Source organism: Amblyraja radiata, chromosome 17 (assembly GCF_010909765.2).
Source record: "Amblyraja radiata isolate CabotCenter1 chromosome 17, sAmbRad1.1.pri, whole genome shotgun sequence".
NCBI classification, from domain to species: Eukaryota; Metazoa; Chordata; class Chondrichthyes; order Rajiformes; family Rajidae; genus Amblyraja; species Amblyraja radiata.
In genome coordinates this window covers 32,799,926-32,816,355 of record NC_045972.1, presented here as the reverse complement: position 1 = coordinate 32,816,355, position 16,430 = coordinate 32,799,926, and the positions used below count along the sequence as shown (strand labels likewise).

At 45.2% G+C, this 16,430-nt stretch overlaps 1 protein-coding gene across 4 annotated transcripts; it reads left to right on the top strand.

The window, feature by feature from the left end:
* Positions 1–514: 514 nt before the first annotated feature.
* Positions 515–11,452, top strand: tmem208 (transmembrane protein 208). Of its 4 annotated transcripts, XM_033036045.1 has the most exons (8): positions 554–638; positions 686–733; positions 809–842; positions 2,483–2,581; positions 3,464–3,523; positions 4,978–5,114; positions 6,337–6,421; positions 9,272–11,452. In XM_033036045.1, the coding sequence occupies exons 1-8, from the start codon at positions 628–630 to the stop codon at positions 9,407–9,409; spliced, it is 612 nt and encodes a 203-aa protein (XP_032891936.1). In that variant the 5' UTR covers positions 554–627; the 3' UTR covers positions 9,410–11,452. The 4 variants fall into 4 exon arrangements, with proteins under 4 accessions (XP_032891938.1, XP_032891936.1, XP_032891937.1 ...); XM_033036047.1 differs by lacking the exons at positions 686–733; positions 809–842 and having other exon boundaries at positions 515–633; XM_033036046.1 differs by lacking the exons at positions 554–638; positions 686–733; positions 809–842 and adding an exon at positions 860–1,202.
* Positions 11,453–16,430: the final 4,978 nt, after the last annotated feature.

The window sequence follows — 16,430 nt, the reverse complement described above, 5'->3', positions numbered from 1 at the left end:
TTCAGTGTTTGTGCTTTTTTTTAAATTCTATTTTATTTTTAATATGTTTTATTATTTATTATTATTTATTTATCTTTATTTTTATGATACTGCCTGTAAGGGAAATTCATTTCGTTGTCTCTAACTGAGACAACGACAATAAATTTGAATACAATACAATACAATACTGATGCTTCTTCTGTCAGGAGGTAATAATAATAATTATAATATATTTTATTATTAGGTAGTATGCATGTCAAAGGCATTGCCTGGGCTTCGCTTTGGCAGCTTACAGCCCAGCGGAAAAAAATATTGATTTCTCTAACTGAAAGTAGCCCTTAGTTTCCCCTCTCTCTCTCTCTCCGTCCCTCCCCCACCGAGTTCTCTGACTAGTTTCACTGTCCTGATCAATGTTGCTCTTTACCAAAGATCCTATAGGATCTTTGCTCTTTGTGCGCAGGCGCGGCGCACAGGTGAACTGCACTCGCACACCTGGTCTGGGGGCGGGGCCTCGGCTCTCTGACGTCATCCGGGCGCCCGACCAATGCTCTCCCCCCGACGACGGCACTGTGCGCCGGAAGTGGCGTGGAGCGGAGCGGAGCGCTGACTGTTGGTTCGGCGGAGATCGCTCAGCGAGCCGCGGGAGCCATGGCGGTGAGGGGGCAGCCAGCCAGCGCAGGCAGCGGGGCCACTTCCCCAGCTCCAGGCCCGAGACTGAGGGCTGTGTGGGGGGCTCGTGGCCCCGGGACCAGGGTAGAGGAGGAGGGGGGAGAGACCGTGGACCCGGGTTCGGGGGAGGAGGACCGAGGTCCCGGGACCGGGGGGGGGAGGGGGGACCGCGGGCCCGGGTTCAGGGCAGCATGGTTTGGGGAGCTGGGGCAGGTGCGGTGCCCCGGTTGCTGTTTTTCCACATCCCCTCAGAACTGGACCATTAGGATAAATCATTTTAAGTTTAGTCCTCCCCATAAGGGAGCCCATAGTCCTTCGTCCCTAGAATGTTCATGTCCATAAATCATAGGAGCAGAATTAGGCCATTGAGTCTACTCTGCCATACAATAATGGCTGGACTATCTTTCCCTCTGAACCCCAATTTCCTGACTGCTCCCAGTAACCTTTGACACCTGTATTAATCAAGTACCTGTCAATCCTTGCTTTAAAAAAACCCAAGGACTTAGCCTCCACTGATGTCTGGCAATGGTTTCCACAGATTCACCACCCTCAGGGTAAAGAAATTCCTCCTCATATCCTTTTTAAAGGTGCGTCCTTTTATTCTGAGGCTTTGCCCTCTGGTCCTAGACACTCCAATTAGTGGAAACATCCTCTCCATATCCACTCGATCCAAGCCTTTCATTATATGGTAAGTTTCTATGAGATTTCCCTCTCACCCTTTTAAACTGCAGCGAGCACAGGCTCGGAGCTGTCATATGCTCATCATATGTTAACCCAACCATCCCCCGGATCATTCCTCCTCAGCCTAAAACTGCTCGCAATACTTCAAATACGGTCTAACCAGTACCTTATAAATCCTCAGCATTACATCCTTACTTTTATATTCAAGTCTTCTCAAAATGAATACGACTGATTGCCTTGCTTACTGCTGATTCAACCTACAAATTAACCTTTTGGGAATTCTGCACCAGCATTCCCAAGTATCTTTGCACCTCCAATTTCAGAATTCTACACTACCTGCTCCACCATCTATCTTCATATTATCAGCTAACTTGGATTTAAATAATTAATATACAACGAGAATAGTAGTGGACCCAACAGCGACCCCTGCAGAACATCACTGGTCACCGGCAGCCAACCAGTAAAAACCCTTTATTCCCACTGTGCCTTTTTCCATTCAGCCAATCTTATAAATGCATGCTAGTATCTTCCTTCTAATAACATGGGCTCTCATCTTATTTAGCAGCCTCATGTGTAGCAATGTTATCAGAGGCCTTCTGAAAATCCAAGTAAGCACCATTCACTGATTCCTCTTTACCAATCCTGCTATTTACTTCCTCAAAGAATTTCAACAGAATTGTCAGGCAAGTTCTCCTGTTTACAAAACCATGCTGACACTTTGGAAACTGCTGGCACAATGTGATGAGTCCTCTGCACTGTAAGGTAGCAATCTGGCAATGCTCTAAATATCTTGGTACGCAGTGTCGCTCTCTGTGAATGAGCACCCAGTATTGTGAAGGTGATTTGTGGGTTGGGTGATTGCTCTGATGTTATCAGTCAGTCGTCAGAGCGGTTTCCATCTGGAAGATTGGTACTGTTTGTGGGGTTGCTGTTGGAGAAGTGGTATTGTGTGATTCTGTATGATGGCTCTGTGGATTAGAGAGCCAATCAGATGTAAAATCCAACTTCATTAATGTTGGCTGATGAGTTGTTTTTGAATTTTCTATTTGTGTCTTAAGGTTTATTTTGAAGTGGTGGGTCGGGTGATACTTTTTAAAGTATAATGTTATTCTCTGCATCAACGATTCTGATGAAATTATTTCTTGTCGTTTAGCTGAAAACTGGCAAGGTTGGAACAAAAGGCAAGAAGCAGATTTTTGAAGAGAACAAGGAGACACTGAAATTCTATTTGAGGATTATTCTGGGAGCTAATGTAAGTTGATGCTTTTGTACAGTGGTTTCTTATGAACGAAGTAGTGTGCCACAGTGGTGCAGCTGGTAAAGCTACTGCCTCGCACTGCCAGAGACCCCAATTCAGTCCTGTCTTCCAGGGCTGATTGTGTGGGATTTTCACATTCTTCCAATGTCCGTGTCCTGGTTTTCTGCCATGCCTCAAAAGCATGTGCACCAATGGACACTATAATTCTGTGACGTGAACCTTTCCACAAAATCATTTGACTGGTCTGGGTTTGATTTTTGGCACATTCCTCTCCCTTTTCGAATTAGTATTTAGTCTGGTCTATGTGCCACTTTATTCTGCTGCTTCTCTGGCTTTTTGTCCATTCATTTATCTTGCCATTCACAACATTCCATGCCTCCTCTATGGAAAATGATGCCTACAATGATCCTTTGGGGTAATCTCTATATTAGATTTTATTTTAGAGAGACAGCGTGGAAACAGGTCCTTCAGCCCACCTAGTCCTTGCCGTCTGGCGATCACCGCGTACACTAGCACGGGTCTCTGGCGCTGTAAGGCAGCAACTTTGCCAATGTGCCACCTCTAATCCGTCTGTGTATTTTGATGTTATATTAACCTTCTCTGTGCTCTCAACTTTCACTAGAGCCACAATATCTAGACACGTGTCTCTCCCAATTCTATTCTGCTTTATTTTTCTATCAGAGCTTGATTTCAATCAGGTGGAAGGGAAAGCATAAAGAGCACTCATGAGGCGTGCTCTGTGTGAGTTTATTCCCTCATTTTCCAGTGAGATGTGTAGGCTTCCTTCCCACTACTTATGCACTTATTTTATCAGAGAACAAAATCAATGATGTAGTGATTTTCCTCTTTCTGACAGTCTCATTGTCTTTTCTACAGGCTATTTATGGAGCAGTGAACCTCTTCCTTTTCTACAGTTCGGTCACATTCTGGACCTGGGTGAGTCAAAATTCTGTTCTGTCTTCCCTTGTGGTCCCTATATCAAGTTTGAACCTGATGGTGAACTCACTTTTTTTCACATAAGCACGCATCCAGACAAAAGCCTTGAGTGAGTTTTATTTATCAGATTTGTAGCCACGTGGTACGGAGGCCAATTATTTGTGATATTAAACATCAGGCTTGACCTCTAATTTTTTTTTCCCCTCAATTATCTTGATTCTGAGATTGAAGACTGGTGTTATAGATACAGATGCTTTTTGTTGTTTAACTAAGTGTTTCTTTGTGGTAATGGAAGTAATTAATGGAGGGCAATTTGACTACAGAGCATTACAGGAGGGACCAACTTAAATTCATGCCTGTGTACCTACTCACAAAGATTGCTGGATAGTGGGCAGCACAGTGGCAGAGTAGGATTACTGATGCTTTACAGCTCCAGTGACCCAAGTTAAATACCGACCCTTACAGACTAGGTGGAATTTAGATGTTGTTTCTGTCACTGCAGGATTCCCCTTGGTGCTCTGGTTTCTTCCCACATCCTTCTTTGTTCGGAAACCAACACCTGCAATTTCTTGTCACCCATGGACATGATGGTAAGCGTGTGGGTCACGAAATTACCTCTATGTGAGTGGTAGAATATGGGGGAGCAGAAGAGATTATGGGGAGAATGCATCAGAGGGAAAATTAGTGGTCAAATGATAGTCCTCCTGTGAGCTGGTGTAGTTTAAGATACAGCGTGAAAACAGGTCATGCAGCCCACGCAGATAACAGGGAGACGTACAAACTCCTTACCGACAGCACCAGTAGTTAGGATCGAACCCAAGCTTGGATCTGTGGCACTGTAAGGCAGCAACTCTACCACTGTGCCACCATGCCGCCCTTGACAATTGTTAACATGTGTTATCTAACTGATCTACAGAGCAAAATATGCCAGAGTCTGTTCCTCTTGGCACCTTCTGAGCCCCTTGGTAGAGGCCACCCTGTTCCTGGGAGCAGAGTGAGCCTTAACCCTGATGGCTTTGTTCCCGTTTGTAGTTGGCTAACTAGATTGCAGGTGGAAATTGGCCCCTTAGTGTGTTAGTACCCAAGAAAAATTGCATGTGGCACCCCCCCCTACCATCTAGATGAGTCAGCTGCTTGAGGGGCACAGCAAAAAGGAGTCAGCTACTCAGGAGTTGTTGGACACCGTTTTATTTTTTTCACAGATTTTATCTTGCTTGAGGAGGTTGACTGAGTGTCCCATGGTCCACATGGGATTCTGGGCATGGTCCCTGTATTTTGTCCAGTTTTTGGATTAGGCGGATGGGGCGAATGATGGGAGCGTGAATCACACGTGTCATTGCTCTCTGAACCTTGGCCGCTGAGGTCAAGGACACAGTTACACGAGGTATCTGACTCTAAAAGTTTAGTTTTGTATCTCTGTCTCCCTTCAGTAAAGCTCTCTCTTTCTGTGGCAGGGATTGCTGGCCTTTGCCCTGGTTGTCTACAGCTTCAGCTATCGTTGGATGCAAGGAATGGCCCATCCCGTGTTCTCCCCGGACAACGCCCTCCTCGATGGCGGCATTGACCTGAACATGGAGCAGGGTATGGCAGAGTGAGTGTCCACAGTGCAGCACAGATTGGTTGCAGTAAACTGTTCATTGTTCAATTATTTGAGTGTTAGATGTTGGTAATTTAGGTAAAGGGGAACCTGTGCAATTAACTTTGATTTGTGTTATCAGAACATCTTGCTTTCATTCTTTTCTGTACTGTGACTTTCATTATCTTGTTGTCACCCTCTTCCGACTTGCTCTGTTATCTCTCCTTTTGCTGACCCACCCGTGATCCATTGATTGTTCCCTTGGATCTTTCTCTGGCTCTGTATTTATTTAACTTGTTTCTCTGAGATCTGATCCTGAAAATCAGTCATCGACCAGACCTGCTAACTGTTTCTCTCAATACATTTACTGCCTCCTTTGGTGAATGCAGCTTTTTGTGGTGGTTCATAATTTGAGGCAAAATGGCATCACTTACAACAGATCCCCAGCAGAAGTATGGCTTACCTTCAGAACTAACGGGAATATCTGTTCCTGCTGGTTTATGTCCACAGCATTGGAGTACAAGGGTGTTGAAATTCTGTCACCGCTGCACCAACGCCTGAAACAAAACCTGGAATAATGAGAGTAATGCTGGGCACCAAATGTTAGGAAGAATTTGTAGGCTTTCTCCCTTGTAGATTTACTGAAGTACCACCAGAATTCTTTAATTTAAATGGCATCATTGCATTCACTGGAATTTGGGTGATCTGATTTCCACGATCTAAAGACATATGACTTGAGTAGGAGGGAAACAATTTCCATTTGATTTGGATAGTTCGATGGAACACATGCTAACTGTTAAAGCTTGGCTCTTCAACAGGATTTCAATGGAATTTGATGCCCTTTCAGACCATTAATTCTGAGTCAGAGAGGAGCACGAAAGAGAGAACTTTGTGAACTTTTCTCTACTCATCTCTTAATTCAGACAGTAAATGTGATGCTCCTGTCTTAACTTAATTCAAGTGACTTATTCTGCACACTGAAGGTTGGAAAATGCAGAGCACAGCTGGGCCAGTTGTTAATTTAAAGAGTTGAGTTTAATAACCAAAGCTTTTAAGTGATAAAGCAAAGCTCTGGAGTTGGGTGACAGATTAGTCACAACCTCATTAATGCAGCAGTCTTGAGGGACAAAGAGCGTGTGTGTCTAAATTATTGTTTCTGTAACTGAAATTAGTTGGGCTGTAAGGTTCTGTAGAGGTCGGTGTGATTGGGGCTAACCACGCATTCTTTCCCTTGCAGGCATTTAAAGGATGTCATTCTACTTACTGCCATTCTACAAGTCCTCAGCTGTTTATCCATGTACATCTGGTATCTATGGCTACTAGTAAGTTCTAATTGTATCTGCACCATTTTGGCAATTTTAAGGGGATATTTTGAATGGTGATGGAGTGCATTTAGAGAAGGAACAAAGGTTAGGGGCATAAAGTAGTATGCAGTAGGTGATGAAAGGATCTTTATCCAGCCCTAGTGGCTCGTGAGGCATTTTTTGTTTAATGGTAATGCCTGCACACTATATAGGCTGAGCTGCATTTGTGGCCAAACAACTGTCTGGTGTAGGACATACACAATGAATGGTAAGTACAGTAAACCCTTGCTATAATGGACCATAGGAGGGGGAATGGTGTTCCTTATTGCCGATTGTTTGTTATAACCAAGTACGGCATTATCATTGTATGTAGTTGAAACAAAGAACTGCAGATGATGGTTAATACTTAAAAAGGCACAAAGTGCTGGCTTAACTCAGTGGGTCTGGCAGCATGGCTGGAGAACATGAATAGGTGATGTCGGGACCCTTTGTCAGACTGCTGAATTACTCCAGCACTGTGTCCTTTCACCTTAAAACTAGGCGTCGATCCGCTAGTCTGCACCTGCGAGCCCTTTTTCACCAGTTGGAGCATATAACCAAAATCCATTTCAAGGGGCCTGTTAAAACAAGGGTTTACTGTATTCAGCAACAGGGAAATCTTGGTGAACAAGTCCAAGTATCCCTGGAGATGGCAGTACATTTAAATAAGGTGGTGAGCGAGTATATTGGATATTTGTTTCAGTTAGCTGGAGTGTCGAATACAAGAACAGGGTTATGGTACAACATTATAAAACATTGACTAGGCTGCGGCTGGAATACTGCGTGGCGTACTGGTTGCTGCACTATACGTGGTACAAGAGAGGGTCCAGATGAAGGGTGGGTCCAGGTGAAGTGTTTGCTGCATAGAGGCTGGGTTTTTCCATGGAGCAGGGGAGACTGCGGGGGGGGGTAGAACCCAATAGAGATATACACAATTATAAGAGGGGTAGGTGGGAAATAAGGTAAACAACAAGAACTTTTGACTATGGCATAAGTATCTAAATCAGAGGGAATAGATTTAGGATAGGGATTAAGAGGATTATAGAGGATCTTGGTAAGAGTGTTTTTACCCAGTGGAATCTGAAATGCTGTGCCTCAGCGGATGGACAGTGGAGGCAAGATGTTCTTACCTTCCCGAAGATGTGATCAATTTTCGGATCACATTCTCCGGGTGCTGCGGCCTACAATCGCTGGAGCTGGAAGCCTCCTCGGACTGTCGTGAGCCCCAACCCAGGGCGCGGATTTAACATCGGAGCGGGTCGCTTGCCTGGGATCGCTCCCACCGTGACCACCGCAGACTTTAACATCAAGGGCTCGCAGTCTCGGGTGAGGCCGAGTCGGGTGCTCCAACGCCGCGGAGGGCTCGACCAGCCCCGACGTGAGATACGATCGCCCGGCGCGGGGGAGCTGACATCCCCCCCGATGCGGGAGTGGAGCGCCTCGACGCGGAGGGCCTGAACGCCGGCTACGGGAGTTAAGATCGTCCCGTCAACGGGGGCTCGAGGCCCACGACCGAGGAAGAGCTAGGGGAAGGACTTGAACTTTATTTTGCCTTCCACCACTGTGAGGAGTGTGTAGGAGTCATTATGGTGGATGTTCAATGTTAAAATGTGTTTTGATTGTTCCGTTTCCAAGATGGCTGCCGGAAGGGAGAGTGAACGCTGGCGTGATTAGCTGCCGCTGCTCTCTCTCTGAATTGGGTATTGTTGATGTCCTTACTTTTTATTTTTTGTTGTTATATTTTTTTTGTTTTGTTTCATTCCGCTTACATGTTTTGTAATCTGCTTACTAAATTTTGTAAGGTGTCCTTGAGAGTCCTTGAAAGGCGCCCATAAGTACAATGTATTATTATTATTATTATTATTATTAAGTGCTTTCGCAACATTTAAGCAGTATCTGGACAGGCACCCGAATCGGTTAGACCATGGAACATAATGGACAGGTCTATGATGGTCATGTATGTGGTGAGCTGAAGGGCCTATAAGGGTTACAGGACTCTGACATGCTTTTCCCCCACCCTGAGCAGTTCCTCAGCAGTGTAATAAGACTCCTCATTAATAACTACACAGCGGTAGTTGTGTAGTTAGCCCAGTAATAGGCAGCATATTGTTGCAGTGGTAGAGCTGCTGCCTCACAGCGCCAGAAACCTGGGTTCAATCCTGACTATGGGTACTGTCTGCTGAATTTATATGTTCTCCTTGTGAATGTGTGTTTTTTCTCTGGGTGCTCCACTTTCCTCCTGTATAACTAAGACGTGCATGTATGTAGGTTAATTGGCTTCTGTAAATTACCTCTACTATGTAGGACATAGAACGTGTGTGTGTGATCGATGGTTGACGTGGACTTGATGGATCAAATGGCCTGTTTCTTTTTTTCCTTTTCCTTTTCCCACATACACCCGAAAAAGATTATTGCACATTTATAACCCTTTGTGTTATGGTCACGGTGGCGCAGCAGTAGAGTTGCTGTCTTACAGCGAATGCAGCGCCGGAGACCGGGGTTCGATCCCGACTACGGGTGCTGTCTGTACGGAGTTTATACATTCTCCCTATGACCTGTGTGGGTTTTCTCCGAGATCTTCGGTTTCCTCCCACACTCCAAAGATGTACAGGTTTGTTGGTTAATTGGCTTGGTAAATGTAAAAAAAATTGTCCCTTGTGGGTGTATGATAGTGTTAATGCGCGGGGATCGCTGGTCGGCACGGACATGGTGGCCGAAGGGCCTGTCTCTAAACTAAACTAAACTTGTGACTTGAAAGAACTTGCTCTCAGTACGGCACTCCTATTGAACCTGTATTCCCAGATTGATTCTTACTGTTTTAAATTTCAGGCACCAGGGAGAGCTATGTACCTATTGTGGGTGAACTTCCTTGGACCATGGTTTACTGCAGAACCTCCCACGAACCCAGACATATCGGAAAAGAAACAGAGGAGGCAGGAGCGACGACAGATCAGGAAGATGCAGTAGGAGACTGGGCCGTTCCCAGGCCCTTGTTTACAGATCGCTTACCGGAAGCTAGTCACCTCCTACCCTTCCTCCCATCGCCAAGGTTCCCAGCCACCACCTCTTGTTAAGAGCTCTGGCTGTGCTGGGGGACTCTTGCTGCTTCTCCACCACAGTCCCTACTTTACACTGCATTTATTCCCAGCCTACAGAGCACTGCTGTGGGAGATGTTGAGCATGCTAGGTGGCTCTCTGGTCAGGCGTTACTTAAGCCCTGCCTTGTTGTGTCACTGAACCGGTAGGTGGATCGAAGGTAAAATTATTGGGATTTGTGAACAAAACTTAAATGGCGATGAATCACTACCTCATGCTGTGACATCTGCTCCTTGTAGCTTGCCCCTGTACTTGTTCCTTGCAGTGCTCTTCCCCAATTCCTCGTCTACTCAAGGTGTCTTTCTCGACTGGGACATAATTCCTCTGAAATTCATATTTTTTTGGGATGCAATTGGACATTGCTAATGGGAATATTGGCCAATAGAAGAACAATGATCGAACTGGATTCTACATCATTGCTTGTATATACTTTACAGTGCCGAGTCCGAGCGTGGTGCCACTGGAGACTCATCTTTGACCTAGCTGAACTCCAGTGAAACCACGGGCAGAGATCAACCCCAGAACCTCTCGCTCAGTGACCAGGACCTGAGATTGTTGCTGTTTGTGTTTACTGATGACTCCGAGCTTTTGCCAATATTGCCCATTGATGCGTCATTGCCACTGCAACTGCCTGCCTCCTGCGTACACCCTCGCTGCCTTCACCTCGCACGCATGTGCATCACCAGCTACGTTAATAAACTTCGATCCAGTGGTTCATTTGCTCAGGATGTGGTGCAGAGGCCCGGTTCTTCTCGTGTAGAGTTGATTAAATAGAAACAAATATGTTCCTCACTCTCTGCACCTCCTTCCAGCATTCAATATAATTTTGCAGTCCTGCAACTCCGTCCATCTCTTTGGTTTTTATTCCCCATAGTTTTCTCAGCTAGCCAAAATATGATTTTTTATTAATTAATTGAGCAATTAACTGCATTTTTGTAGAAGGGAATGCCATCCTAAATATCCTACTTCTGATTTTTAAATTATGATTCCTTGTCAAGTGTGTTTGATCAAATCATTTCAAGTTCTAAAAACTACAATCATATTATTTTGTATTGCATCAAAAATAAGTGTGGTTTGTAATAGCTCCTCAAAATCGAACTCCTGGATTTCTGGAAACCTGCCTTTGCCTGTAGATTGGTCTTCAAAGCTTGCTTTCTTGTTGCACTTCTCTCTTATCTATTCTTGGGACAGTTGGTTGAACTCTTGCATCTTGCAAAGTCTTGCTGTGAACCCTTGCACAATATTTCAGCCGACACTGCAGCATCATTCCGAGTACAGGATGCCTCTGCTGTACCGGTGTATTAGTGAAAGAGCCAAAGGCATTAATTTATGAAGAATTGTTCCCTGGTGTCATGGTAAGTATTTATCTCACAGCAACATCCCTAAATCAGATTCTGGTCATTATCTCATTGCTGTTTGTGGGAGGTAGCAGCATGCAAACCTTTGGTTAGATTATAACATTGAAACGATACTTTCAATGAGTACTTTGTTGCCTGTGCCATCCTGGCACCATGAAAGGCACTATATGTGCAAGCCTGTCTTCAAGTGAATGAGTTCCTACTTTACAAGTACATATCGCCATGGCAAAATGGTATGCCCCTAATTCAGACACTGAGCTCCATGGATTCAAATAGAGTTTTACAGCTGCAGAGACTACATTGGAAAGGGTAATAGTGGCAGGATTGGCACAGGCACCAAAGATATTAATATTGACCCATCAAAGTCTTAATGCATGGACTGAAGTGCCGAACAAGTGAGGAAGGAATGGCTGAACGAATCAACAGCCACCGCTGAAGGACTTCGATCATTTACTGTATTACATTTGTGACCAATAATTTAAAGTTTTATTAAAATGAAGCAATCAATTTACTGAATGAAATATTGAATAAATACTATATAATGTGCTACATTGTGCAGCTGACTGCATCAGATTTCATTTTTGCTCACAGGGCTGAGTGCGATCATTGGAAATTGCATGGAAAATCAATATCTGTTTTACCAGTTTTCCTGCTGAATCAGCAAATGGCTTTTTAAAAATTCATTCATGGGATGTCCTGAACATGAAGTCACAAAGGGTTGGAGAGGACAATTTGAGATTAAGAAGAAGGTGGTGTTAGGGCCCATGAAGAACATTAAATTGGATAAACCCTTAGGCAGTGATGGGACGTATCCCAGGTTATTGAGAGAGGCAACAGAGGAGATTGCGAAGACCTTTGTGTCATCTCTAGTTGCAAGCAAGGTCCAGGAGAACTGGAGAGAAGCCAATGTTCTTTTGTGTAAGAAGGGAAGCAGAGGGAGTCCATGGGGATATAGGCCATTGAGCTTCGCATCAGTGATAGGGAAGCTATTGGAGTGAATTCTTTGGAAGAAAATGGGTTACTAATTGATTGTTTTTTTGAAATGCCGAAGGTGATCCATGAAGATAAGGCAGTGGATGTTGTCTACATGGATTTTAGCAAGGCATTTAATAAAGTCTTTGTTGGCAGCTCTGTTAGATAGTTTGGTAAGTAACTTTGCAGATTACACCAAAATTGCTGGGGTTGCAGACTGAAGAAGGCTGTCAAAGTATACAGCTAGATATAGATAGCTACAGAAATGGGAAGAGAAATGGCAGATGTAGTGTGATCTGAGCAAGTGTGAGGTGTTGCCCTTGAGTTAGAATGTAAGAGGAAAGTATACATTTTACAGCATTGATGCACTGAGAAATATTGTGGTCCAAATCCACAACTCCCTGAAAGTAGATACAGTGGTAAAGAGGGATATGGTATTCTTGCCATCATAGGTTGGGGCATTGAGTATAAAAGTCAGGAAGTCATGATGCAACTTTAGGATCTCGATTAGGCCACATTTCAAATAATGCATGCAATTCTGGTCATCCCAATATAGGAAGGATGTGGAGGCTTTAGAAAGGGTGCAGAGGAGATTTACCAGAATTAGATTAGGGTGAGTTTGGAGCGTTTGGACAGACTTGGATCGTTTCCTCTGGAATGCTGTGGACTGAGGAAAGTCCTGATTGAAGTATATATCATTATAAAAGACATGAAGTAAAAATCAACCTTTTCTCCAGGATGGGAATATCAAATACAGAGAGCATAGTTTTCCCAATGCAGGGAGAGTTGACACTCGTGGTGCATGTGAACAATCCCTGCGTCTCATTTGTTGATGTCTCAATCTCAAGCTTCCTTTCCAAATACTTCCAAGGATCTAGAAAGACATTAACAACCCGTTGGCGACCAAAACACGCAAACATCAGGTCAAAGGTTGCTCTTAAAAGTAAATGCAAAGGAGTCAATGTTGATCCACGTGCTTTGCAATCAGTGAAGGTTGCAGCTGCCTGGTCAGTAGGATAGCCTAGAGTGTGCCGTGCCTGCAGTAAACCTAGGTGCCTGCCAGTCCATGCAGTGCAATGGCCTGCAAAAACTATCAGTTGCAAAGTAACTGGACCAAAGATTACAAGGAAAGTGAGTGTGAGGGGTAAGGGGGTTTAGATCACTTTTACAGTACCTATTCCAAACCTTCACCTGAGGCCAGTTCATTGGCTATATTTAAGAGGGAGTTAGATGTGGCCCTTGTGGCTAAAGGGATCAGGGGGTATGGAGAGAAGGCAGGTACGGGATACTGAGTTGGATGATCAGCCATGATCATATTGAATGGCGGTGCAGGCTCGAAGGGCCGAATGGCCTACTCCTGCACATATTTTCTATGTTTCATGTAGCTACCCACAGGTCTAAAGAAGGAAGCTGGCAACAAATTTAGTTCAACAAAGGAACTGACAAGTTACTAAGAACCTTTAGTGGGGGGGGAAGGGGGAAACTGCCTTGCAGGGTCCCTACCTGGTCGGAGAGGCAGCTTTTCTCCGGGCTGCAGCTTCGACCCGTCCTCGCGGCCTATCAGCGGGCCTGGAGCGGAGTTTCCTGTCGCGGACCGCCCAGAACCTCGGCTTCGGCCGCGGCACAGCGCTGGAGCGCTATCGTGGAGCGGGCGATGCCTTGCCTGGGTTGCCGCGCTGGAGCTCCGGTGAGCTGAGACCGCCGGGAACAACATCGCGGAGCTGCGGGACTGTGGAGCGGCCAGCTGCGGGCGGCGGCGCCGAACTTTACACCGGGAGCCTGGGATCTCGCGACGAGATCGCCAGTTGTGGAGCTCCATCCGGCGAGGCCTTGTCGGCTTCGGAAGCCGCGGCCTCCAGTACGGAGGCGGCCGTTCCAGGGTTCCCATGCCGCTGTGAGGACTCTCCCGACGCCGGAGCACCACCACCCGGCGAGAACGGCCAGGAACATCGGGCCTCCGTAGAGGCAACTGTGGAGGCCACAATAGGCCCGACTATGGGTGAACTGGGGTTGGGGACTGGACTTTGTGCCTTCCCTCATGGTGGGAGCCATTGTGGGGGGATGTTCTTTGTGTTTAAGACTCTCATTGGTGTTATGTCTGTATTCTTTTTTTGTGTGCTGCAAAATGGCAAAAAGCATTTCACTTCATTACACCTCGGTGTATGTGAATGTGACTAATAAAAACCTTTGAATACTTTGAAATCCTTTTGAAATCTATCTATCTCTATATTACTAAATCTCTGATCTTGACCGCTTTTGGCCCACTGTGCTGCGATTTCCGACAGAACGCTGCCACCTACGGCCGTCATTTTTGGCCACCTCGCTCAGAGCCCCCCACCGCCTTACGGGTGCGGAGGATTTTTCCCATCGATGACAAATCAGAGATATATTAATGTTTTTTTTTAAATCACCAGGTAGGGGGAGAGAATATAAAACCAGGAAGTGGTGTGCCTCACCCAGTCTCTGGAAGATGGATGAAGCCAAGGGTCACGTCTCTTTGAGCTCTGAATAACACTGAACAAATGTCTACACAACTGTGAGTACCCTTAATGTGGTTTGAAAATGAAAATATGATTTGTTTGAAGTAAAAAGGCACTGCCTGAAATGGTTGGCTTGGGTGTTTTGGCTTGAAGTTGAAAGGCACAACTTACTGCAAATGGCGGCTTGGGTGCTTTGGCTTGAAGTTGAAAGGCACTACTTACTGCAAATGGTGGCGGGTGATTTGGCTTGAAGTTGAAAGGCTCTTCTTACTGCAAATGATGGCTTGGGTGCTTTGTCTTGAAGTTGAAAGGCACTACTTACTGCAAATGGTGGCATGAAGTTGAAAGGCACTACTTACTGCAAATGGTGGCTTGGGTGCTTTGGCTTGAAGGTGAAAGTCACTACTCACTGCAAATGGTGGATTGGGTGCTTTGGCTTGAAGTTTAAAAAATTCACCATTCTCTCTGCTGCACCTGCTGGAGGGAGGGGGAGGGGCTATAAAACCAGGAAGTCGTGTGCCTCATCCAGTTTCTGGAAGATGGATGAAGCCAAGGGTCACTTCTCTCTGAGCTCTGAATAATACTGAACAAATGTCTACACAACGGTGAGTACCCTTAACAATGTTTGAAAATGAAAATATGGTTTGTTTGAAGTAAAAAGGCACTGCCTGAAATGGTTGTTTGGGTGATTTGGCTTGAAGTTGAAAGGCACTATTTACTGCAAATGGTGGCCTGGGTGCTTTGACGAAGTTGAAAGGCACTACTTACTGCAAATGGTGGCTTGGGAGCTTTGGTTTAAAGTTGAAAGGCACTACTTACTGCAAATGGTGGCTTGGGTGCTTTGGCTTGAAGTTGAAAGGCACTACTTACTGCAAATGGTGGCGGGTGATTTGGCTTGAAGTTGAAAGGCACTTCTTACTGCAAATGGTGGCTTGGGTGCTTTGTCTTGAAGTTGAAAGGTACTACTTACTGCAAATGGTGGCATGAAGTTGAAAGGCACTACTTACTGCAAATGGTGGCTTGGGTGCTTTGGCTTGAAGGTGAAAGTCACTACTTACTGCAAATGGTGGCTTGGGTGCTTTGGCTTGAAGTTGAAAGGCACTACTTACAGCAAATGGTGGCTCACACCATTCTCTCTGCTGCACCTGCTGGAGGGAGGGGGAGGGACTATAAAACCAGGAAGTGGTGTACCTCACTCACTCTCTGCAAGATGGATGAAGCCAAAGGTCATGTCTCTCTGAGCTCTGAATAACAGTGAACAAATGTCTACACAACTGTGAGTAACCTTAATGTGGTTTGAAAATGAAAATATGATTTGTTTGAAGTAAAAAAGGCACTGCCTGCAAATGGTTGTTTGGGTGCTTTGGCTTGAAGTTGAAAGGCACTACTTACTGCAAATGGTGGCTTGGGAGCTTTGGTTTAAAGTTGAATAGCACTACTTACTGCAAATGGTGGCTTGGGAGCTTTGGCTTGAAGTTGAAAGGCACTACTTACTGCAAATGGTGGCTTGGTGCATTGCTTGAAGTTGAAAGCCACTACTTACTGCAAATGGTGGCTTGGGTGCTTTGCTTGAAGTTGAAAGGCACTACTTACTGCAAATGGTGGCTTGGGAGCTTTGGCTTGAAGTTTAAAAAATTCACCATTCTCTCTGCTGCCCCTACTGGAGGGAGGAGGAGGGACTATAAAACCAGGAAGTGGTGTGCCTCACTCACCCTCTGCAAGATGGATGAAGCCAAAGGTCATGTCTCTGAGCTCTGAATAACAGTGAACAAATGTCTACACAACTGTGAGTACCCTTAATGTAGTTTGAAAATGAAAATATGGTTTGATTGAAATAAAAAGGCACTGCCTAAAAATGGTTGTTTGGGTGCTTTGTCTTGAAGTTGAAAGACACTACTTACTGCAAATGGTGGCTTGAGTGCTTTGACTTGAAGTTCAAAGTCACCACTTACTGCAAATGATGGCTTGGGTGTTTTGCTTGTAGTTGAAAGGCACTACTTGCTGCAAATGGTGGCTTGGGTGCTTTGGCTTGAGGGTGAAAGGCACTACTTACTGGAAATTGTGGCTTGGGTGCTTTGGCTT